The sequence below is a fragment of the Cryptomeria japonica genome, chromosome 5 (assembly GCF_030272615.1).
Source record: "Cryptomeria japonica chromosome 5, Sugi_1.0, whole genome shotgun sequence".
Taxonomy (NCBI): Eukaryota; Viridiplantae; Streptophyta; class Pinopsida; order Cupressales; family Cupressaceae; genus Cryptomeria; species Cryptomeria japonica.
In genome coordinates this window covers 852452375-852479623 of record NC_081409.1, presented here as the reverse complement: position 1 = coordinate 852479623, position 27249 = coordinate 852452375, and the positions used below count along the sequence as shown (strand labels likewise).

At 33.8% G+C, this 27249-nt stretch overlaps 1 protein-coding gene across 1 annotated transcript; it reads right to left on the bottom strand.

The window, feature by feature from the left end:
- Window positions 1–18043: 18043 nt before the first annotated feature.
- Window positions 18044–19393, bottom strand: LOC131876227 (pectate lyase 1-like). Its single transcript, XM_059221106.1, has 3 exons — window positions 18713–19393; window positions 18514–18617; window positions 18044–18401 (listed from the first exon to the last, which is right to left on the bottom strand). The coding sequence occupies exons 1-3, from the start codon at window positions 19391–19393 to the stop codon at window positions 18044–18046; spliced, it is 1143 nt and encodes a 380-aa protein (XP_059077089.1).
- Between the last annotated feature and the right edge of the window lie 7856 nt (window positions 19394–27249).

Genomic DNA, 27249 nt, shown 5'->3' with positions numbered 1-27249 from the left:
TAGACCTTGATGAGGGACCACTTAGCAAAATGTTGTTGTATGTAGTGTTGACAAAGTAAGATGAGGACAAGCAAGTGACCTTTTGACTCAAGTTTAGACAAATGTGAATGTAATGTAAGGTGTAAAGTAATGATGGACTTTGTGAGACCCGAAGATAGGTTGAATGCTAGATGAAAATCTAAAGAGATAGCCTAGGAAGCTCAAGAATGTTGAAACTGATTGCTCTTGTTTGTTGGACTGTAAATTTTTCCAATCTGTGAAGTTGTTTTGTTGTGACCAAATCTTAATGTTTGATTGTTTTTCGTGACAAGAGGACACAGTGTTAATGAGGACTTAATGTTTGCAAGTGTTTAGACTCAAAGACTCCAAGAAAAGTGTGTTGTTTGATGTAAAATTGTTTTCCATACACTTGAAGACACAAAAGACACAATGTTTTAATGTTTGGTCTTGAATGTTTGATTGTTCAAAATAAGACAAGCACAATCCTTATGGTTGGCCAGGACAATAGTTGTTGATCCCACATGGATTTTCCTTCGAGGATACGCTATTCAAAGCGGATACTTAGATGCTTGACCCCACTAGCTCCACCCTCGGCACTCACTTCTCAGAGCAGCCAAGCATCAGTCCCCATGAAAACTCCTCGTGGTGAACTTTGTATCTCTACTAAGAAGTGTATGTGTGTGGGCCGCTACCAGAGGTCCGACCTCCTCCCCCAGCAACTAGAAGGATTTTGGCTTCTAAAACAAAAAGGTGCTATTAAGGGCATCCGCTCATGTGGCCATACATGTGGCACTTTCAGCTCTATAAACACAGAAGGCTCCGAGCTAGTAGGGGTTACGCGCTACAAATGATCAAATAAATTTGATCAAACGGGTTTATGGAGAGACATAGTGTCGGTATGAACTAATCAGCACATGTTATCCACAGTTTTCACCATGAATACAGTTATTTATAGTGGTTTGGAAGAAGATGGCTTTTCTTTTGCTACCACTTGGGTCGTTCTCTCTTCACTAGTAGTCCTAATGACCACATGGGGAGATAGGCCCTCTAAAGTTTAAACAAAAAGAGCCTATTGCTCAAGACACAAAAGACAATGGTTCAATTTTAGTGCACCAATTGAAGTGTTTGCTAATCTATCAAAACAAGGCACACAATGAAAGATCAAAAACCCTTGCCAAGGTTCTGCAACAAAGATCTATTAGTAGTTTGGATTGTTTGAAATAATCACCCATTCCTGCAAGCACAAAAGTTAGGTAAATTTTAGATCCAAAAGACTTTGTGACATAGAGGCCTTCGACAAAACGATTTTGCTTTCAAGACAAGCTAAACCAATTTTGTTAGCTAGATCTGAAGATGTTAGCTCAAATTAAACCAACTTTGATGTGATAACGACAACAACAGGTTTTGAAAACTTTGTTTAACTTCACATAATATGGCCTTAACCGTTCAAACATAGTTTTTCCAATCTTTATATGAGGGTTTGTTTGAGTAAAAAATACATACAATTCATGTTTTGTTGTGTCTATCCAATGTTTTACATGGAGATCATAACGATCAAGACCAATCTTTTGCTTGATAACATCTCTACTATTTGATGAAGGATGAGTATTATCATTCCAAAAACTTGTTACAAAGTTCCTAACAACATCTTCAATTCTATCAGAACGAGGAGCTCTACACATAATTGCCCAATTCCCTTCTGATGTAGTATCATCCAAAATATTTCTCTTTTTAAAATATTTAGATATTGTCCTTCTACTAAAACCAAACTCAGATGACAGTGAAGAGATTTGTATTTTTTGAGGCAATCTTTCATTTACTAAAGATGTCAACATCACTCTTCTTGAAATGGTCTTATCTAGTTTTCGAGATTTTTTACCAATGTTCACCAAACCTTTCTTAACATTATCAACAATAGATTTTTGTAGCTGAGAATTTTTCCTCTTTTGACTTGTTGTATCTATACCCAACAATTTCATTGGATCTATTAAGTCTTTATGAGTAAGTACAATTGATAACAATTAAGCTTTTTCTAGTGTAGTATCAAGATTATTGAAATGAGACATTATTTCTTTTCCACTTTTATTCATTGACCTCCTTTTAGTATGTCTAGTTTCTTCACTGAGACGTTTCAACTCATCCACATCCATTTCAAGTAAATGATCTAAATTTTTATAAGAAATATTTCTCTTCACCTGTTTAGCTAGATCCACAATATGCTCATCCATATCAGTGGTAGGAGGTAAGGAGCCTGACCCCTCTCCTTCAAAGGTCTCCATTGGTTCAACTTGGAAAATCTCCTCCCTATGTTCATCAACTATATTGTGTTCTTCAATAGGTTTATTTCCCTCGACTCTCGCTTCAGAACTCCCTTCTTCTCGAGCCCGTTCTACACATAATTTAAGAGTTTGTGTCAGGTTCTTGAATTAATCAGAGATTATTCAATTAGGTTTAAGAATAGGGGTGAATTTGGCTTAAAGCTTTACATGTTAAAATTAGCCCATTTAATTTGGTTTATTAAATTTAATTACTTTCAGGACCTTATTGTTACAACTCTAATTAAATTATCTGTTTAGGTTTAAAGTTCAATTTGTTCTCAGGTTAAGATTAAAGTTCAATCTCTAATTTTGAGCACTAATTTAACACATTAAAAAAAAAATTGATGAATTAGAAATTCCAATTTTGAAAATTAATTTAGTACAAATATTTTGATGCATGCATACGATGAAGGTGACCTCATATTAATTTGTTATGGACCATAATGAGGTGGACTATAATTTGTCACATTTGTGTATATTTAAGACCTATTATTGCATGATAGACCTCCTAATCTGAAATGTTTTTGCATGTACGTGAAGTCATATAAATAGTTCACCTAAATTATTCAACATGTTTAATAGACCTTATAAATTTATGTCACATTTAAGACCTATAATCAATGTAATAGTCCTAATAGGCCTTATTATTAAAATCAATATGACCACGTATGAAAAAACATTTCACAATTAATATACTTAACTCCCCTTAAGACAAATATATTATGTGATATTAAAGGACCTATCATATGAAATTACTTGTACATGTAGATTAAATATTCAATATATATAATTTAGAACCTAGAAATTATGACATAATAGGTCTTATTAATTTTATGACTTAATAGTTCTTATCTAGATTATAAATGGACTTAATTATATAGGAGAAAAATGCAATTACACAACAAGCAAGTTGATGGAATTTGAAATTTGCAAATATACATGTATTATCTCAAATTAATTATGCTTTCCAATTAAAACAAGATCATTTTTAATCCTATTATTTCCAATTAATTTAATTAAGATTTTTTAAATTAATATTCATTAAAAATATTAGATAAAAAATATTGAACTAATTAATTGTTACGTAATACATATTAAATTAAATAGAAATAAAATTAAAAATGCATACTTGCATCATGATATCTTTGTCTTCTTTGTTCTCGATATCTTTCTTCTGTTTCGGGAGAATAATTCATTGAAGACTTATTTTGCCTTCTCTTCTTGTTCCCCATACTTTTACAAAAAACCTTCAAATTATTGCCCTCAAAATAATTTTCAAATGTCTTCTCTCATCCAAAAATGTGAATTATTTTAATCATTTGTGTGATAAAAAATGAAAAAAATTATGGACATTTATACGACTCCACAAATGAAAAAAAAAAATGCGTCAACCAAAGTTCGAACGAAACCCGACGGTTAAAAATAGTCGGGTTCGTTCGAACATGACCATTACAAAAAAGTACGGGCCAAAATCAAGCCTATTGGTTCGAGCGAATGGGGGTTTGAGCGAACCCCATTTGCTCGAAGTACTGTTCATTCAAACCCTCCAATTTGAGGTTTCTCTCAAAAAATTTCAAAGTTCTGAAGAATTAATGACTTCGGAGCTCTGGTTCAAAGCACGAATGAAATAATCTTGATAACCCAAAAATATTAGATGGTAGTACTCAGAGAAAGCTTTCCAACGAGTATAATTTTTTTATATTTTGAATTTATTATGTTCTTGTTTTTTTAATTTTATGGAAAATTGGTTTTTCACCAAACATGAACTTCTCTATTCAACGCATTGGGAAAAATAAGAAACTAATTCAAAAAAATTCTTAAAAATATCTATGCCCCTGATATTGATGTCTTCTTTCTAACGAAAAAAAAAAATTGAATTTCGATTTATATAGAACAAGTTATGTGTTCAAACATAAACCTATGTCTGAATTATGACTAGTCGGACTTCAAAGCTTTATAAAATGAAAAATATTGAACATATCACTATAAAACCAAATGCAAGCCCTAGATATTGATGTTACAAACCAAAATTCAAAAGAATTGAGTTTTTATCATTTATAGAAAAAAAAGTTATACGTTTCGGGAGGAACCTCACTCTTAAAAAATGTAGTTTGTTGTAAAAAACTACTTTTTGAGGGAGATGGAAATTTTTTTTAAAAATCCGTCAAAAAATATTGAAAAAAATGTATATAGAATTTAAAAACAAAATGCTAGAAATCACTAATTTATATCATCTTCAAATTTTTAATAGTTTAAAAGTTATAGTTCTCGGAAGTTAAAGATTATTTTTAAAAAGTACATCTCAATGTCAAAAGTGGCAAAAAAGTGAGAACCATTATTGTGAGTTCACCCATCTTCAAAGTCTCAAACATGATCACCAACAACATCCTAAAACTCCACCAGAAGTTATACCAGCACCACTTATGTAATTCATCAAAGATCTCCATCAAAAGCTCTGTCGATGAAATCCTTGCCGAAACCAGAAACCAATCTTCTAAGCAAGTAGGATAGCATCCAATCACCAGACCAAAACCAACTAACCAAATATGAGCATGAGTATCATGAACAAGCCAATTCCATCACTAGACTATAATGAAGCCTACCAGATCATGCCGGATCCAAGTTACTGAGAAAACACTCAACCTATAGGGACCGGAAGGGTGTCGGTAAAGCATCCAAACAACTAGTGTTGGCATCAATGAAAAAACATCAATGCAACACATAATCAACTCCACCAAATGGCCAACAATCTCCCCCTTTGGTATTGATGGCAACACTAGATGTGAAAAACATTTAAGTACCAAGAAATGCCAAACAAGTCTCCCCCAGTGGAAGACAATCAACAATATCCCACATATAGCTTTGAATATCAATATCCCCCCCTTTAAATAATATCTCTATAAAGCTCTGAATTTCTCTTTCTTTTTCACATCAATATATGTCCCCCTTTGACATCAATGCTAGAAATTTGACAGAAATATCAAAGAAAAAACATAAGCCTCTGAATATAAAATATGACTACCGCCCCTGAGCAGTAGCATCCCACATCAGTTCCAGAATGAATAGTATCTCTGATAGTGCATGCCAGACTAATGCCAAACCACATCAATCAAGTCTCTATTGGAGGGGCAGAAACTCCCAATCTATCTCTCAGGTACTCAAATGATTCCTTGGACAAAGGTTTAGTGAAAATATCTATAATCTTCTCTTTAGTGTTCACATAAACCAGTTTAACTTTATTTTCTTCCACCTTCTCCTTCAAAAATTTATACTTGATAAATATGTTCTTTTTTTTAGAATGAAATACCAGATTATTTGATATATCAATAGCAACAGAGTTATCACAGTGAATAACTACTGATGCATCACAGTCCATCTTTATATCCTTCAACATTTCCTTCATCCATAAAACTTGTGTACAATTAGTAGTAGCAACAAAATACTCAGATTCAGCAATAGATAAAGAAGTACATGATTGTTTCTTGTTGATCCATGAAACCAACTTCTTTCCAAGAAAGAAAGCTCCACCAAAAGTACTTTTTCAGTCATCAACATCTCTAGCCCAATCAACATTTGTATATGCACATAAAGTAAAGTTATCATCCTTAGGGTACCACAAGAAATATTCAGATGTACTTTGCAAGTATGTAAAAATCCTTTTCACTTCCATCTCATATTTTCTCTAGGATCACTCTGAAATCTTGAAACAATACAAACAACATCAATAATGTCAGGCCTAGTCCGAGTCAAATAAAGCAGACCTCCAATCATAGATTTGTATCTTGTAGGATTTACCGGTGCAGAAACGTCTTTTCTTGTCAATTTATCACTTGTAACCATAGGAGTACTTACCGGTTTAGAATCTCCGATACCAAATTTATTCAACAATTCCTTAGCATATTTAGTTTGACAGATGAAAATACCTTTGTCAGTTTGAGTAATCTGCAAACCTAAGAAAATTTTCATCTCACCAATCATAGACATCTCAAATTCTTTCTCCATATTCTTAGAAAATTCTATGCATAACTTATCTTCACCTCCAAAAATGTCATCAACAAATACTTTAATAATTAATATATCATTATTAGTGATCTTATAATATAAATTACTGTCAGCACTACCCTTAGTAAAACCAAGCTTCAAAAAATATTTATCGAACCTTGCATACCAAGCTCTAGGTGTTTGTTTCAATCCATATAAAGCTTTCTTTAGCCTACAAACTATATCTGTATCATCTGATAGTGAAAAAACATCAAGCTGCTCAATATAAACTTCTTCATCAAGATCCCCATTCAAAAATGCACATTTAACATCCATCTGATAAACCTTGTAGTTTTTATAAGCAACATAGGCAATAAATAATCTTACAGCTTCAATCCTAGCTACAGGTGCAAAATTCTCTCCATAATCAATTCCTTCCTTTTGAGAATATCCTTTACAAACCAATCTAGCCTTATTCCTTATAACTTGACCATCCTCATTCAATTTATTCATAAAAATCCATTTAGTTCCAATAACATTTTTATTTTTAGGCCATGGAACCAAGGTCCATGTGTTATTTTTCTCAATTTGATCTAATTCTTCTTCCATAGGTTTCATCCAATATTAATCTTTACATGCCTCAATTACTGATACTGGTTCAACTTGTGAAAATAAACATACCTCATTAGTTGTCAGTCTTCTTCTTGTCATCACTCTATTGTTTTTATCCCCAATGATCCGATCTTCTGAATGATTCAATCTCACATGCCTAGGAGTCTTTTGACTTCTATTCCTCTTCCCTATTCTTTAGTTATTGTAGAATTCTCTGATGTTGTCAGAGTAATTGGTTCAACTCTCTATTTCGGTAAAGGTGCTACTAGTTCAAATATAATCATTTACATTGCCGGTTCCTTCGCATAAACTCTGATTTGACTTCTATTTAGTTCATCTGCTTTGACATTAGTACTCTCCACAATTCTTTGCAATCTCTTGTTATAACATCAATATGCTTTGCTTTCATTATAATAACCAAGAAATATGCCTTCATCACATCTAGGATGAAATTTTCCAATAATATTGAATCTCTCCTGATATAACATTTACTACCAAAAATTCTGAAATACTTAACTATAGGTGTATTGCCAAACCATAATTCATAAGGTGTCTTACCGGTTTCTGTTAGATAATTGATTAATCCCAAAGACACTGAGAGGGGGAGGGGGGGTGAATCAGTGTCTGACGAGTAAATGAAATTTTTTAACTTATTTACAATTTTGTAACTGAGCTTAATATGCCGATAAGAAAACAATAATACAGTAAATAGAAACAAATGAATCAACATCAATGCACACCATAACACAAATATTTTGGTGAGGAAACCCGGTAAGGGAAAAACTTCGGTGGGATTTGTGACCCACAATATTTACTCACTAGAAATATGAATAAATATTACTTAGTACAAAAGGGGCCTGCACATGCAGGAAGGCCAACTGCCTAGAGGTCACTACTCAACAACAAAAGTGGAGTCACACTGATGTAAACATAAAATGAACTCTTACAACTTGCATCAAAATGCTAGATGAGTTTGTTGTTGTGCTCTGTCTGATATTAGTTTTGCCTCTGCCAAAAACCCTAGCTGGTATTCTGTCAAATGATTCTACTTATACATAATAGTCTTATCTCTTCTCTGCTTCTTATTCACTCCAAAATAAAGACATCAAAATGCATATACAACTATTCACTATCATATCCTTATCTTATCTCATATTACCGCTTACTTCTTTCTAAATGACCAATAAGAACTCATAAATATGTGAGTCTTTACAATATAACATGTCGGCCATACAATTATAATTTATATTACAATTTATTTTGCATAAACAATACTTATTGTCAAGTCACCCTGGAATGACGGTATAATCTTTTGTCCGTGTAAACTAGATGTTGGTGTGAATAAACCTTGTTGTATCAGCCGGTACCAGTAGGTGAAGTCTATGGCCGATTGATCTTGTGAAATCTTGTTGCCATCAATGACAACATCCACCTTTCTCATCTGAGTGTATAATGCCAACAATTTCTCCTTTGATATGTACTCTATTGAATGTATAAACCGTTGTGCTCACTGCTTCTCTCTAGTAGATATGAGGTAGACTAGCTTCCATCATCATTGTTCTAGTAGCATCCAAGATAGTTATGTTCTTTCTTTCCATAGCTCCATTATACCCAGGTGTCTGAGAGTAGAAAATTGTCTTCTTATACCATGCTTGTCACAAAAGTTATTAAACTCACCAGATGTGAATTCTCCACCATGATTTGATCTCAAACATTTAATCTTCAATCCTTTCTCAATTTCCACTTTAGCCTTAAAGATTTTAAACTTTTCAAATACTTCATATTTTTCTTTCAGAAAAGTAACCTACATCATTCTAGAATAATTATCAATGATTAGCATTAAATATTTATCACCTTGAAAACTTTTAACTCTAGTCGAGCCACATATATCAATGTGAATAAGATCAAGAACATCATTTGATTTATCTTGTGTGAATAAGATCAAGAACATCATTTGATTTATCTTGTATACCTCTAAAAGAGGTTCTGACCTATTTACCCATTTGACATTCTTTACATATCGGATTATAGGGCTTCATAATCTTAGGTATATCCCTAACTACCTTAGTTGAACTAATCTTCACAATGCAATCAAAATTCACATGACACGGCCTTTTATGTCATAGCCAACTCTCATCAATATGTGTAATCAAAAATGTCTTTTCAGTGAAGTTCAAATGAAATATATTACCTTTTGTCTGTGTACCGGTTGCAATCTCCAAGCCAGATCTGTTAATGATTTTGTATTTTCCATCCTTGAATTGTAATTGAAATCCCTTATCTACTAATTTTCTTACACTCAAAATATTAATCCTCAAACCTTCAACATAATAAAAATTGTCAGTATTGTTCTTACCATCCAATGAAATAGTTCCTTTTCCTTTGATCATACATGCCTTGTCATCTCCAAATCTAACTAAACCACCATCAAATTCTTGCAAAGACAAAAGCTTCCCTTTATCTCCAGTCATATGATGTGAACAACCGCTATCAATTACCCATTCATCCTTGTCTTCAATTTTGGCAACAAGTGCCTTCTCTTCAAGTATATTCTCTTCCAGTGTCAGATCATCTTCGTTGATAGCTAGGAATACCCATTCCTTTCCATTTCCAGATCCACTAGCAAAGTCTTTTGCCAATTCATCATCAGAATTGATAATGCCTTCCTCATCCACTATGTAGCATCATTTGTCTCTATTTTTCTTGTATTTATATTTGTTCTGATATCTAGGGTCAGGATTAAATGATCTTCTAACTCTTTCTCCAAATCTTTAATTCCTTTCAGGACATCTAGATGCAAAATGACCAATCTTATTACATGCAAAATATTTAAAAGGTGTTTTTCCTTCATACTTACTTCGTACCAGTCCTTTCGGTACTCTTCTAGCAGATAGTGCTTCAAGTTGATCAAACTCATCATATTCTATCTTCATATCTTTCAATTCCTTTACATACAAAGCTTTCCAGTCTCGCTTACTGGTTGTAGATGTAGATGCATGAAAAGCAGGTTCAATCTTCTCAGCTCCAGAAGGTCCAAATTCTTCAAGCTCAAAAGAAGATATTTTCCTAACCAAAGTATCTCTATTGACAAATGTATTGGCCATTGTTCTCAATTCATTAATAGCAGTAGCCTTCATTTTGTAAGCTAGTGGTAGGGCTCTCGGGACTTTAGAAACAATTTCATCTTCGCTCATAATTCCACCACAACATTGAATTCCCATAACAATCTCATTTACCCTTTCCATGAATGTAGTAATCCTTTCATCTTCTTCCATCTTCAGGTTTTCATATCTCACCCGGTAAGCATCAAGTTTAGCATTCTTCACTATAGCGTCACCTTCATTAAGAGTCTCCAACTTATCCCATATAGGCTTTCCAGATGATTTGTCAGTTAATCTCATTATTTGCTGATCAAAAAGTGCACACAAGAGGGCTTATCTTGCTCTACAATCACTCAAGCTCCTTCTCCAGGTTTGTCGGAGGAGGATTTCAAGATCCCGAATTATAGGGTGTGACAGCTCATTCTATGTGATCTCTTAAATCTCTTTGACAAGACATCTCAGATGAGTCTCCATCTGAATCTTCCATACTATGTAATTTGTTCCCTCAAGCCTCGGAATATCCCTTCGAATGATAGCTCCTGAAGAACTGGATGAACTTGAATTGTTAGTTGCCATAGGATCTTGCTCAAGTGGTTAAGCTTTCTGGAGAGAGGACCAAAGCTCTGATACCAATTATTAGACAGTTCAAATATCTGAAAGACAATTGAGAGGGGGGCGTTGAATCCGTTGTCACAGATTATCGAAACCCAAAATATTAATACCAGAATACAAAATAAACCAATTAAGCATAAACAATAATCGCAGAATAAATACCATCCACATGACACCAAGAGTTGTACGTGGAAAACCCGGTAAAGAGAAAAAACATAGTGTGAAGCCTACCCACAGTCAGATAATACTTCTGAAGTAAGTATGTGAATTACAATTGAAGGGGCACTTGCTGGAAGGCCAACAGCCTAGAGTGCATTGCTCATCACAAAAGGAGTCTCACCAAATACATAGAAATCTAGAATACAATACGGAGAAGTGTTGAACTGCAAAAGATAGCATCTCTTATGCTTGAGTATAGTTCTGGTTAAGCTTAATACCAGAGGACTAAATCCTCTTATATAAACCCAATTCAATCTCCAATAATCAACTCCTCTACCTAAATGATCTTACATTATTCGTACATTACATTCCTTGACCATGACCTCTAACAATAAGCATTATGATCTACAATGAGATCTTATATCCATATATACAAACCCTCGACCATAAACAATTAGGTTGGCCATCAGATAATAAACTGATTACATTATTACAAACCATGTCGGCCTTAGACCAAACAAATAATATCAACACATAAGACATCCTGAAAAATACATCAATATGTCCTATCCACACATTACATTAAAGTCAATCCATAACCTAGATCAACCGGGACCAAGTATAGATCCATACGCTTCAACAATGATCTCCATCTGCTAACTCTCGAACATGATCACCAACAACATCGTGAAACTCTCACCGGAACCAGAAACCAATCTTCTAAGCAAGTATGATAGCATATGATCACCAGACCAAGACCAACTAACCAAATATGAGCATGAGTATCATGAACAAGCCAATTCCATCACCAAACTATACCGAAGCCTACGTGATCATGCTGGATCCAAGTTACTCAGAAAATACTCAACCTACTGGGACCTGAAGGGTGCCAGTAAAGCATCCAAACAGCTAGTGTTGGCATCAATGACAAAACATCAATGCAACACATAATCAATTCCACTAAATGGCCAACATTAAGCCTTCTACAACCTTCCATAATCAATTGTAGATCATCGAAGAGGGGGTTCTAAGAATCTACATGAAAAGTTCCCCCTAAGGCATAAAGCCCTAGTTACCGGATGAAGATCATGCACCAGATTCAGGTGTAGATCCATTGTCTACTTTAGAATCATCTTATTTAACCCACATCTTCTAAAGTTTGTCTCTGATTTCTTTTACCTTTTCCTTTCCCTTCTCATCTAATGTGTTCTTGTCTACCAAAGCACTATTCTTTCTTTTGCATTACTTTGCAGTGTGACCATTTTTATTGCATTACGACAAACAACATTCTGCATAGGTCTCAAGTTCATCTAATTTGATATCATCCTGCACTAGTTAGAGATATGTCCAAACATCCCACAAGCATAGCACCTCTTATTTTTGAAGTTATTCATTATTGCTATGCACATATTTGATTTGTGACCAAAATTATTGCATATGAAACACTGACTGGTAAAGGTAGGAACAGTATCTATATTGTTCATTCCATTATTCATCCTACGTTTGCATTGATTTGCCATGTGATGAAATTTATTGCAAGTAAAGCATCTACCATTTAATTTATGGGAATTGGGCTTTCTTACCAGAGGATTCTTTCTCTTCTTCTGATTAGGTTTGGCATTGCTTTGTCTAGATCCAGAGGATTCACCTTTCTCAAATCCAAGTCCTCGCATGTACTTTTCATGTCTCTGACTTTCCAGCATCTCATCAAGCCTTGCTGAGCTATCTTTGAATTTGTCTTTCTAATCATTAGCAATGGCAAGTTCATCTCTTAAGGCAACAACCTGTCTTTCAAGTTCTTGACCATTATTCCTTAACTGTGTCAACTCAAGATTCAACTGATCATTCTCATAGGTAAGCCTGAAGCATTCATCAATTATTTCCTTCAATGATTGTGCCAGATTCTCTTCACTATTATTTTGGTATTCAATCTCCTTAGTTAGCCTCATTACAATGGATTGCATCTCATTCTTCAATACAACATTCTCTCTCTCAAGATTGCCAACTTCATAAGCTTTACCTTGATTTTCCATGATTTGATCTTCTTTCTCCTTCATCTTTTCCATCAATTCCTTCCTCTTGTCTCTTGAAGTGCTCACTTGATCCTTCAAGTCATTAATGAATTTATTAGTAGAATTCAGGTTTTTTTTCAAGGAACTGATCTCATTTCTTGTTGCATCAAGATCCTAAAGTGCCACACTGAGCTGTCTCTGAAAGCCAGAATCCATTGAGTCAATCTCCTGGATCTTCCTCAAGTGGTTAAGATTCCTCAGAGGAACTAGTCTTTGATATCAATTGTTGGAATTAGGGATCACTGGGAGGGGAATGTTAATTAGTGATCTACCCGTTTGCAAATTTTGAGACTTAACTTTAAACCACCAGAAGCATAAACATAAAACTGAAATGCAGGAACATAAAACAATCAACCATAAGATCATAACACAAGATTTTTACGTCGAAAACAAAATGGGAAAAACCACGGCGAGATTTGATCCCACAATATTATTCCACTATGGCTAGTAGCAAAACAATATTACAATATGATGAATGCACAAGCATTTAGGCACACTTCCTAGAGCTCACTACTCAAATACAATAAGGGATACAACCTCGAAAGGCTCACTACCTTACTGATCAAATACAATGATTAATTATAGAAAATGAGCTCAAAAATAACAACTACAATTCTTGGATGAGTTTTGGTTAAGTTCTAAATACACTGACTGAATCACTTCTATTGTTCTGCTCTGTTATGCCCTATTCATTGTCTCAGTCATCTACTGAATCAAGAATGCTCACATGAAACTATGCTAAAATGGATTCTTGATTACCACTCACTCGCATACAGTCATATCATACACCAAAAAGATCATCATTGGTCTTATATATCCACAATCACAAAATAGATCATTTATCAAGTCGACCTGGTAATGTAACGTGTAGTGATATGTCGTATTGACCGGATCACCAAAGGTAAATGCGGATCTCCAAAAGAACAATAAAATGATGTTTCAATGTCATCCCAATCAACCCATAGATGATTCATATCTCCACAATCACCGGAAAGCTTTCGAACCAAAACTGCTATGTTCATGCTGAAATACCCATTAACAGCTTGTTTCAGAAACCAAGATTCGTGATTACCAGATGAGAATCTCATGAAGATTTTCCACCAATGACAACCCTAAACCAATAATCAACCATCAGAATCCATCATATGAGTGTCAATTGCCAACAAGGTTAGGCGTCAAGTTGAATTCTTAAACTTTCCTAGTCCTAGACTGACAAATCATCGATGAAATTGTTTTCGATAATAATCCATATTGAATTGAAATAGACCTCCATCAAGTTGTCTGATAACCATCGTATAATTCTTGATCACAACGTTGCAAACTTATTGGGCAAGAATCCATATTTAGCTCTACACCAAAACTCTTAGTTGTCTCCAAAAAAAAAACTCCATAATACAAGTACCTATTTAAATGTGTTAGCAACACGACAATGTTGAATGAAAAAAATAAGGCAAGACCCAAAGAAGCATCACCCAAAGCTAGCAACACTAATTGATCCCCCAGATAAGAGAGACCTCCACCATGACTCATGCACTTCAACAAAAAGACACATTTTTCCATCAAGTTGGCAATAGAAGGAGGCCACTATGTATCTCGCAATGCTAGTTATAGGAGCATTTATAACAACAAGTGTATTATAGAGGCCACCCCTATTATAGGGATATAAAAAAAAGATCATATCATGAAAATAAATGTGTGCGCTGATCTATGATTCAGTGTTGATATCACCAAAGATGAGGGGATCAAAGTTGAATAGGATATCAAAATGGAAATGTGTATAAAGTAAATAATTAACTCCCTTCTTATCAGGTTTCATGTCCTTCTTAAAGTTATTCATGGAACCCCAAATTGCTATATCATTCTAATACATTTTAAAATAGTAATTATTGTTATCAACTTCCCTAAACTCCACTGAATCGTCCCTAGTCAAATCAGTTTTTCAAAGGGACTCAGACTGCTTGCGAAATTTCAAGCTTCAAGGAACTCATGCACCCTTTGACTCCAATATATCATTCTTCAAAACATCCATACTAAGTTTCTTGCACTCCTCCTCTAGTTTCTCATTCTGTCTACATCATTTCCCAAGATCAACCTTGTAGTTTTCAATGTACTAATTAGAAATTTATTCAACTGCTGCAAGGAAATCATCTATCCCAATACTTGAGTCTATTGGCACCCTAATAGTTGAAAGATATTGATAAAATTTGTGCAGTACAAGACGTAAGATGCTATTGAGGGTAGAAGTGTATGATCATTCATTCTCTATTTTTTCCTTAAATGACTCAAAATCCTCCATCCACTCTAAAGAAAATAGATTACGAGAAACATCTATCTTGTTAAATGCAAGACAAAGAGGCAAGAATGTCTTATGAAGTATATTGCAGCCATAAAGTATATTGCTCATAAGACTGATTGGGATTGTTGAGTGGGGAGTATCAGCGACATTATCGATCATGGTGAGGAATGTGAAAGCAAACGTTTATATTATTATGGATTCTAAAGAAGGCCAAGAAGATATTTCTAGCTGACTCGATATGTTTACAGGAATATAATCAAGTAGATATTTCTAGCTGACCATTTTCTCCATCAATCTTCTAGTAGGGTATACATTTTAGTATGGAATGTTCTCTATTTTCACCACGCTTTTTCTATGCAGCTTTGATAATCAGTTCTATATACCAAGGATTCCCACACTAATCTCTACATAAGTCTACATCTTTTCCTACAACTCTTCCATATCTTACCCCATTGTATAAACTTCAACACAAAAAAACCTAAAGCAGGCATAAGGATAACTGCATTTTTGATACTAGATAATAGAATATTGGTGAAAGATTCCAATATATTGATGCATTCTAGGAGAATTTATGTAGGATTTAACAATTATATGTAACCACACAGAGTTATACAGAAGGGAGCGCGAATATTTATATGCAAAATTTATGTAACGATGGAGCAAGTACTACTTAGCTAACTTTTTTATTTCTGTGTCTGTCGACTCAAAAGAGACATGGCTTCGACTTAGGGGTTTTTGAATTCCCTTTGACTTCCCCATATGATTTTTTATTGCAATATGTGATCCATTGTTGTTCTTTACTTCCTGGGATACGTTGATGATCTATGATTCACTACCTACTTACACTCCTATTCTATGGTTTGGGCATACCTACTATGTATACAATATGGAACCATCGTGGTTTTCACTTCATACCCATGTGAAACTCCATTTCTCGATGTACATGATTATACCTCCTTAGAAAGTTAGTCTAGGTCTCCCTATCAATAAAACCATTTGCATGCACTACTATCCACCATATTCCACATTGTTTCCCTTTGACATTTTTGTGTTAAAGGATAAGAAGCCAAAACAAACAAACATGTTGTAGATGTGTGAAAATTAGTCAGCTAACCTAAATATAGTTCTTTCTTTCAAAATACTTAACCTAAATATGCAACATAACTTTTGGGAGACAAGATGGGTGGATGTCGAAAGTTTACTAGTCGAATGATTAAGCTCCAATGTTACGTTGGGTAAATGCCTCTACAAAAATTAATCTCATTTCTATGCTTCGGTTGGATGTACCAAGTGTAGAAATAATATCTACAACTAGGTATGTGAACCTACTTACCGATTTAAATTTTGTATTTTTGGAAATTAAAATTCAAGGCATGTTCTTCGTTAGCTTTCAATTTTTTATTGAAACGCTTGGTTTTATTAACAAAATATTATTGGTCATGTTAGACGATGAATATTCTTGCTCAATAAAATTACTATCTTTGATGCAGTGATACCAAACAACACTAGAAGACAATAGGTAAATACTTTGTGATGCCTAAGATGTTGAGTAAAGCTAATTTATCAAATTTAACACTCTATTATGCACTACTAAGTTACGCTCTTATTACATTGTTCATGCATACCTAATAAGTAGATAACACGGTTCGACAAAAGTTGCTATTCATACTCGTGTGACACTCCATTTCTCGATATACATAGTTAGACCTCCTAAAAAAATCTACTGTTTGTCTTCCAATCAAGAAAACCATTTACATGGACAACCTATCCAACACATTCCACATTGTTTCAATTCCATATAATTGTGTTCAAGGATACGCAAAATTAGAAAAACACATAGAAGATGTGAGAACAAGTTTCAATAAACCATTCCCTACAAGAATGGGACACATCATTCACTTGCATCACAACCTTGGAAATAATAAATACATGTGAAAGCATTTTGAGTAGGCCAAACAAGAATGCCACCTCAATCACTATCCCATGATTCGAAACCTTGAGATTCTCATTCATTAGCAACCACTTCATTCTCCACTGGTACAAAGGTTCTCAATCCTCTGTGTAGACAATATTTAGGATCAAGGATTCAATGTAAAGAAAGGTCTTCAATTGTGTCTCATCTACAACAGACCACTTCAAAAATAAACACGATGATTCAAACCAAAACCTCTCACTCCATTTTCTCTAAAATTATACAACCAACTAATCGTTCATGTGAGATGATACACATTAGCATATGCATTGAATGTCAACTTTCCAATTATCCAACCAACCCACAAAATATAACCTCGCATACAACGATAGTTTGACAATATTAGTATATAATCACACCTCGCATACTACTGAGTAAGATTTGTCCATGTCGATAACCTCCTTGTATATATGTCACAACTAGGGTTGTGTTCCGATTTTATAAATAAAATTATCAATGCCCATCTAATATTTTAGTTTAAATCACCATAAAGTGGCATCTATTTCTTAATTTAGAAACATCGTAATTACTAAATTATAGAGTTTAGTTATATTTTATAATTTAGTTATTTGTAAATAAAAATTAATTGAGCATTCTCTTTCTAAAATTGAAATTATAATTTAGTTGTTAATAATGTGTTTATAAGGGAGCTGAAGTAATAATATAATAAATTTCTTCGTTTCTCATTCATGTTATTTCTATTATAATAACTTAATACTTCAATGCATTGAATTAAATTTTACGAAATTTAATTAATATATTGTTCCTGATTAGATCGTCAACATAATTTATATTCTCTGTAAGTTTACTTAGATTTACAATCTCAAGGAATTGAATCCTCGGAGCTAGGAAGAATGTAATGAATTGAACGAAAGAATCTGTACAAGAATAGGGATCTAAGCATAGATTTAACAAGTAAATTAGATACAAGCCCGGGAGGGAGCGCAGGCTAGGACTCCTGCACTCTGGGTCAAAATGGGTACTGATCTTCCATCAGCAACTTTAAACTGCTGGCCTGTCTGGTAGAGGGGAAGTGCTTTTCCTCTGCCAGATGGGACGAAGTATGCCCCGTTCAAAAATGTGTCCCTCACAGACTTCCACAGCCAACTCTTTCCTTGGGGGGTCTCACGCCATGTCACCTGCTTCTTGTACTCCTCGTTGGGGGCCACAAAGCGATTGCCTTCGCTTCTAATCATAGGCTTAGCACTCCCTCCAATGGCGTATATACCCCACGCCTCATAGTTATTGTTGGCCACATGCGCATACCCATGTCGGCACCTACCCACAAAAACAATCCATATCATATCAGTTAGCAGTTTTATTGTGGTGGTTGCAGAATGTTGCAGATCCAGATCGGAGTTAGCGAGTTAGACACGAGAAGTTGAATTACCTTGGCATGCGCTCCAATAAGCCAGGTCCAAAGTGGTTGAACGCAACAGTCACTCTCATGTTTTGATCAGCTGTATAATCGTCGCTATGTCCCAGAAGCATTACCTGTAACGTGTTTTATTGCACAGGCAAGATTAGTCAATCATCCCTATTCATGAAACCAGTTTCAGTCTACGGTGCATAATTTAGTCTAGTCTTACCTTATCATGGTGAGTGAAGCGGTTGTTAGAAATGGTAACTGTGGTGGAAGCAAGCGTGACATCTACAAGTCCGTCTGCGCAACTGGAGAGGTAGTTATGATCGATCCAAATGTCTCGTGAAGAAACAACTGAAATTGCATCTCCATCTTGTGTATCCATCATCTCATGGATTATGGATTGTGAGACGAGAACGTCGCCAGCTACACTTGGCTTGCAGTCGTGGATGTTTAATCCGTGGATGATAATGTTGCTGACATTGAGGAGGCGTATGCAAGGCCCATTGCTGATGTGAACATTTGAGCCCCTTGCGTCGATAGTCTTGTGGCTGGCGACGAACAGGGGCATCTCAAGCTTTATCTTCATATCGCTAGCGAAAACTATCCATAGAGGACCATTGCGAGTAACTCCATATCTGAGACTCCCGGGCAGGGGATCCACGGCATCGTCATCCGGGCTGGTGACTGTATACAACTCTCCTCCTTTGCCTCCCTTGGCTGTACTTCCGAAGCCCACACCACAATCTGCAAGTTTCATTCTGTTTTGTGCCCAATTTGGATCTCTTCTCCAGCAATTGTCTACCACATTATATGAGGGGGAGGAAGTAGACAAGGTGGCCTGAAGATTCAGAATGATCAACGGTACCATGGAGGCAGCCATAAAGAATCTTTGTCTCTGTTCCATTGCAGAATTAAAATGAACGAATCCTGTATTCGCCTTGAGATGCCTTAGTCAATCAGCAAATTAAATAATGATTGCTGAGCTCCTGTAGGTAGTGATGTTGCATGCTTGGCGTGGGTAGCTGTATATATAGAGAGGCCTGGCCTGCATAAGATAGCAGTGAGCCGCCACCAAGCCTGCCCTGCCCGTGCATGAACGAATCAAGATCAACATGAAGCTGCCAAACCATAATACCCACGCCCGCAATGAAAACGTGAACAGTTGACGGGGCGTCCTCACATTTATCCGTTCAAAATAACACAAGCTCTTCCTTACCGATTAACTTGTTCTCTTCCAGAATCCAGTAATTAATCTCTGTGGATGGCGTGGTGCATAATTTATTCACAATTTCGACGTCTGCCCTTTGCTTTGAGCGATTGCTCAATTATATGGCCTGTCACCGGCGGCTCATTAGTCTCTCATTGACTTCATTCTATTGTCACTATATATTATTATGTATGTCTTTCATAATAATTTAGCTAAATCTTCAGTCGATAATCGAGGAGATGAGATGGATGGAAACAGTGTAATCTCGCCACTCAAGAGAGTTTATAATTAAAAATAGTTAAAGATAGTTGATATTGCTATTTGAAGAATCCTAATTACATTTTGAACAATGTTTTATCTTTTGTTTATAGGGTAATGAAAATTCTAAATCCTAAAATAAATACTGTTCTAGAGAGTTATATCATTTTGCTACAACTTTCCCTTTTTATAACCATAGCTTGAAAGGCATATAAACATATTTTTTACAATTATGATTTATTACAACTAAATATTGTTTATTTGTAACAAATATATGCATCCAACAAAAGTAATTGTAATGATCTAAAGATTATTTTTTGCACAAGAAATCATAGTCTATATGTAAAAATTATCATAATCTTCCTATTAGATTGAAATTTATGTTTTATATTAATTTATAACTTTTTTGTATAACATAAAATATAGATGTTGCAAGAATCAAATGATTGTTTTCAACCAAATTGTCTACATAGTATTGTCAATGTCCTTACAATGTTCTACGAGCTATATACATGAGTTGAACTTTTCATATATATAATAATAGGCAGGACATGATAAATGAAATACAAACTTGTTATAAGGATTGGTGACAGGTATTTTAAAAACTATGTACAATGGTTTACATTTAGATAGAATGATTAAATATTTTAGTACATGGCCATAGTCTTTGTGTAAATAAAGTTACAAGATTTACATTCCAAATTGTATTTGGAAGGTGATAATCAACACGATTATGCATACAGATAGGTTTGATTTAACTACCGTCCTCAGTACTTGAATCATTCAGTTCGTTAAGATAGATGAACATGATGGTGATTACTTTGTGTCTATAGGGTATTGTCCTTCACATAGTTTTATGTGTATATTCTTCAGTAGATCTAACATACTCGATGCCAAGCCATTCATTTAAATCGTAGGATATATTAATTTTTCTATAGAAATTAGTATATACTAGGATAGTACTAGTTTAATCAGGTATAAAGGAGTACGTGGTTGTAGAACTCCTTTAATAAATGTTAGAGATTGTATAGTTATAACAATTCCTACGAAACAAATGCATGAGATATATAAATTATCAATTCCCATATGCCAAAATTAGAAAACCTTTGATTAATAAATATAGTTACAAATAATTCAGTATAAGAAAACCTAGATGCATTCACACTTTTAGTTCTCAATACCCTATGTAATATATTTAATATTATATAATGCAATTTGGAATATGAGAGACTTTGTCAAGAAGATGAATGGTTATCATAGAAAATGAACTTTGATAAGAGTGTTCATTTTGTTGAGAATATTTACACCGTAAATTCAGGTTCTATAATTTATTAACTATAGATTGAAAAACCAAGTCATATCAGATCCAAATAGACTTGTTATTCAAATAGACTTGTTAAATATATTAGATATTGTATCACTTTAACATAAGATAAGCTCATTTTCCTCAATAAATAACAGAAGATAAGCTCATAAAAATATCGTATATAAACTTCAAATGAGATAATACAAATCCTATGACATGTTATAAGTAAATACAAATACTAGATGAACTTAGTTTCAAGGTATGCAGACAAAATGAGTTCATTGAAGGGTAAATGGCTTTCACCAATAGGAAGACTACTTATGCTAAAATCAATGCTTTTGGCACTCCCGGTATATTCCATGCCTTGCTTAAAAATCCCTACAGGAATAGATGTAGAAATGAACAAAATAATGAAACGATTCATTGGAAATGGCACAAATGAACAAAACAGAATACCCTTTCTAGGATGGGATAAAATATGTAAGTCATAAAAGGCGGGAGGTGCAGGACTAAGGAACTTGATGATAATGAATCTGGCAATGTGAGAGAAACTTGTATGGAGTCTATATATAAATAGTAACTAAAAATGGGTTAACATATTGAGGAAGAAGTATCTAAGTTCCAAAAACCCAATTAACATTTTGAAAGTAAGAGACCCCCTTCGAGGCTCAACAATTTTGATCTACATTTTTAGAAAGCGGGGATATAATAACAAGACATATCACTTGGGAAATAGGAAATGGAGAGAAACCAATGTTTTGGAAAGACTCGTGGAATACTTAGAAAATATCGGAGGAATCTTTGGATCTAGAGGACATAAAAAGAGAGATTGGTGTTGCAAAGTAGACATTTTTTCTTAACCAGAACTGTAATTAGGCATTTGGAGATGCTATTCTTTCAATTCATTCCTTCCGGATTGTAGTCTGAATCTTGTTGTAAGTCAGTGAGACTTCCCTGAGGATTGTAGCCTTCCGGGTCATTGTATTTGAGCAGTGAGCTCTAGCCAGTGTGACTGAATGCATGTCAATTCCCAATTGTAATATTTTCCTATACTACTACAAAGTATCATCTTACTATGGGTTGGTTTCCACTGTGGTTTTTCCCTTAACTGGGTTTTCCACGTCAAAATATTGGTGTTGTGTGTTGTGCTTTCAATTTGCTTATCTTTGTTATTTCTATAGTTTATCATATATGTATCTTTTATTAAGTTTGTCAATCTAGTGAAGACTGATTCACACCCCCCCCCCCCTCTCAATCTTCCTTCACTGTTGCAGCTAACACTTTCTAAAATTAATTTGGACATTGACGATGTATAAAATTTGATGCCGAAAAGATATCACTATATGTACTTGAATAAGAAACAAATGAAGTTGGACAAAATGCAACAAAAGATAATCTTGCTACTCAATAGAGTATATAAAAAAAAATTAGTCAAAGATAGTTGATATAGCTATTTGAAGAACCCTAATTGCATTGTGAACAATATTGTATCTTTTATTTATTGGGTAATGAAAATTATAAATTCTAAAATAAATAGCACTCTAGAGAGTTATATCCTTTTGCAACGACTTTCCCTTTTAACAATCATAGCTTGAAAGTGTATATAAACAAATATTTTTACAATTATGATTTATTACAATTGAATACTTTTTATTTGTAACAAATATATGCATCCAACAAAGGTTGTTTCGTAATGATCTAAAGCTTATTTTTTGCACAAGAAATAATAGTCTATATTTAAAAATTATCACAGTATTCTTATTACATTGAAATTCATGTTTTATATTTACTTTTCTTTTTATGTAGAACATAAAATACAGATATTGCAAGAGTAAAATGATTGTTTTCAACCAAATTGTCTACTTAGCATTGTCAATATCCTTATAATGTTCCCGTCTACATACATGAGTTCAATTTTTCATATATATAATCATAGGTAGCAGATGGTAAATCAAGTACAAATACTTGTTGTAAGGATTGGAGATAGGTATTTTAAAAACTATGCACAATGGTTTGAATTTAGATAGAAAGATCGAATATTTTAGTATGTGGCCATATTCTTTGTATAAATAAAGTTACAACCTTTACGTTGCAAAGTATATTTGGAAGGTGATAATCAACAAAATTATGCACATAGATAGGTTTAATTTAACTACCCTCCTTAGTACTTGGTTAATGCAGTTCCTTAAGATAGGTGAACATGATGGTGATTACTTGGTGTCTATAGGGTACCACCCTTCACATAGTTTTATGTTTATATATTCTTCACTAGATTTAAGATACTTGATGCCAAGCCATTCATTTAAATCATAAGATATATTCACTTTGCTATAGAAATTACTATCCACTAGGATAGTAGTACATTAATCAAGTATAAAGGGATACATAGTTATAAATCCCCTTCCATAAACGTTAGAGCTTGTGTAGTTATAAGAATTCTTACAAAAAAATGCATGAGATATATAAAGTATCAATTCCCATGTGTCAAAATTAGAAAACCTTTGCCTAATAAATATAGCTACAAATAATCCAGTATAAGAAAAGCTAGATGCATTCACACTTTTAGTTCTCAGTACCCTATGCAATATATTTAATATTATATTATGTAATTTGGAATATGAGAGACTTTTCCAAGAAGATGAATGGTTATCACAGAAAATGAACTTTGATAAGAGCATTTGTGTTGTGTTAGATATTTCAATCATAAATTTATATGAGCCTATCTTATGTTAAAGTGATACAAATATCTCATATATCTTACAAGTCTATGATATATCAAATAATCAAATAATTTACTATTTTACTTAGCCCCTTGGATATTTGATATGTGGATAATTAGTTAAAACGATTAAATTTATTATTTTACTTAGCCCCTTGGATAAATTACCTAAGACAACAAAGAAATATGAACCAATAGTATATTGTGATTATGATAATTCCCCTTATTAGATCAAAATTTAATATGTGATATTTTTCCACTCCATTCCAACAATTAGAGACTATATCAAGAAATGTATTATTATTCATAAAATTTAAAACGAGTTAACTACACAATATTATTTGAATTATTATGTATCATCTATCCAATTATTTCAATCAAAATTTCATATTTTAATTTAATATCTATTTATGGAAATGGTTTGATTGCATTTTATCTATATTGATCTACCATTTTCAACATGGTATTAGAGCTTTGTTGGTTCCTGTGCGTATGCATTGAGATTGCATTATGAAAAATTGATATATGTTGATGTGTATTTGAAGTTACAAAATTTATTTTTAGTGACCACTATGTCTAAAACTCCGAGGTTTGTGAAGTTTGGATAATGAGAATTTAGGAAAGCCTTACAACACTATAGTTCAAGTTCATTTCCAATGATATATGAAGTAAGTTATATGTTCTTTTCTAATTCTATCCATTTGAAAAATATCTGGGACGAAGATGTGTGGAGAATAGATTAATAAGTATTCGGGTTGGATTTTATAATCACTATTTGATATATATTATTGCTATCTTTGAAATGAAGTGGATTACAATGAAGTCAATGGAGTATGAGAAGCATGTGGACATTTTCACATTGGACCAAAATAGTCAAGCTGTGCATATTCATGGTGGGCTTTCTCATTGATAATGACTACTACACATCATAGTTTTCAGAGAATAAAACCCTGTTGGATGATTAAAATTTTCCAATGGCATATTATTTAATATATATTAAAATTGAATCAGTTTAAAATTTGCAAAGTATTGATGGTATTTCGTTAGTGAATACAAATAATATTTCAAAGACATATTGAGGGTTCTCAAAGGATCACATGGAAAATGAAATGGATAGAGTATAAAGATGATATAGGAGTTTGGAGGAAATGGAGGCAAGAGGTCTTTTATCATCCCAAGGTAGCTTCTAACTCAAGGATGATTCATTGCATGGGAAGTAGCCTTTTATATTTGTGTCCCTAAAGAAAAGAGGGGGCTTGGCATGATGTATGTCCCTTAAAGGAGGAAGGAGGGATATATTTATTGTGGGTACGATTGGTGCCTTCACATTTGCTTTGTGATTTATATATTAGAGGATGGATTGTTACTAGAGCACTAGAGGATGCATTAGAAACACTCAAAGCAGATGTGTAATTTCAAAGGAAAGGTGTCTAATTGTGCATGGAGGTTGGGAACACTTTATTTTTATTTCATGTTGTGTAAATGGTTGCAAATTCTATAGTTAGGAGATACACTGACGCAGTTAGTTTTGTGTTTCCAAGGTGAGTGAGAATTAGTGATCGCGCTTCATCAAACTGGTTATGTTCAAGCCTTGCAAAATTCCACTCTTGTTACAATTATTTTAAGAAAGGGGAGGGGGGTGTGTGTTGCAATATTGCATTAATTAGATAGGCTTTTATAATTTAAGTAAATAAGGGTAGATGTTAGCTTCTAGGGAGTTATTCCAATGAATGAGTTGGTTAGTTTTGTATTAGAATCAATGGCCTTATAAGACAATGTGCAACAATGTATCATCTTCACTTATCCTCAATGACCTAGATAGCTCGTTTCGTTCAATAAGTAGTGCACAAGGAATACATTCAAAAACTCTATTTTATCATTATGTTAGACATGTAACTCTTTTGAATTGTTTCTATTCAAAAAAAATTGGTTGACATCATTTTATGCGAAAGATATTTTGGCATTACATTTACTTCAAAAACCATATATTTTACTATAAAAAAGATAAAATCATATTTTTGAAAAATATATCACTAACACAGATATCTAATGCATGTGCATATTTTTTCTAATATTTTATTGCATATTGTATTTATTATTATTATTTTAGTTCACATAAATTATAATGTTGAGATATTTTGATGTATAATGAATGAGATTTTTGTATATATAAAAAAAGTTTCTTAAAATCATTGAAACAATGAAATTGATATGGCGTGTGCTTTTCTCTTTTTAACCATTTTCTATTTTACTACGCGCATCAAAAAGAGACCCTTAATTTGTTTAAATTCCTATATTTAAGAATATGTGGAGAAAAATATCATAAATAATTAAAGTGTAATACAACTTATAATTTTTGGGAATTTTCTTTTCAAGCCAAAAATCCTACAAAATATCATGTAATTGTGACTCCAATTTTAATAGTTTGAACACACTTTGGAAAAAACAATTCATTTAAATATATATCTGAAATAGTGGAATGGCATCAAAGGGATCCTTGAAGGAGGTGCCACTAGGTATTCAAATATATTTTATACGAAGTTCCGTTTAGGAATCCATTTTCACAATGAAACATTTCAAAATTGATAAAATGCTTCCTTTGAACACCATGATGATATTAATTAAATTCCATCATTTGAATTTGTTTATGAATTTTTCCATCTTGGGATCATTTTTTATGTAATGCTCACCAAAACACCTTAGAGAAATATACTAACTATTATTCCTTGCATATCTATCCCCCATTAGTTTCCTTGTGTTACAATATGGGTCCCCTGTTTTTGCTCGATTTTGCTTTGTCCTTTTTCTTTTTGTTCTTTTACCTCGGAACTCCGGAGTCCCGAAGTCTTGAGGTCTCTTTTTGTTCTTTGCTTTCACCAACCCCTAAACTTCAGACCCGCGGAGTCCCGAGGTTCGTCTCCTTCTTTTTTTTGTCTTTTGTTTCCTTATTCTTTACCTCGGAACTCCTAAGTTTCAGAGTCGCGAGGTATGTGTTTTGAGTCCTTTACCTCGGAACTTCGGAGTCCTGGAGTCTCAAGGTGTGTGTCTTATCCACCTCGGAACCCCGGATTCCCGGAGTCCCAAGGTGGATCCTTCCTTGCTTTTCTTCCTAGCTCGGAACCCCGAACCCCTAGAGTCCCGGGGTAGGATGTTTTGTTTTATGTCTTACTGCCAAGATCGGAACCTCAGGACCCTGGAGTCCCAAGGTCCTATTTAAGTTCTAGTACAAGTAGGTTTTGGGAGGGGGGTATAAACAGGAATTATGAAATT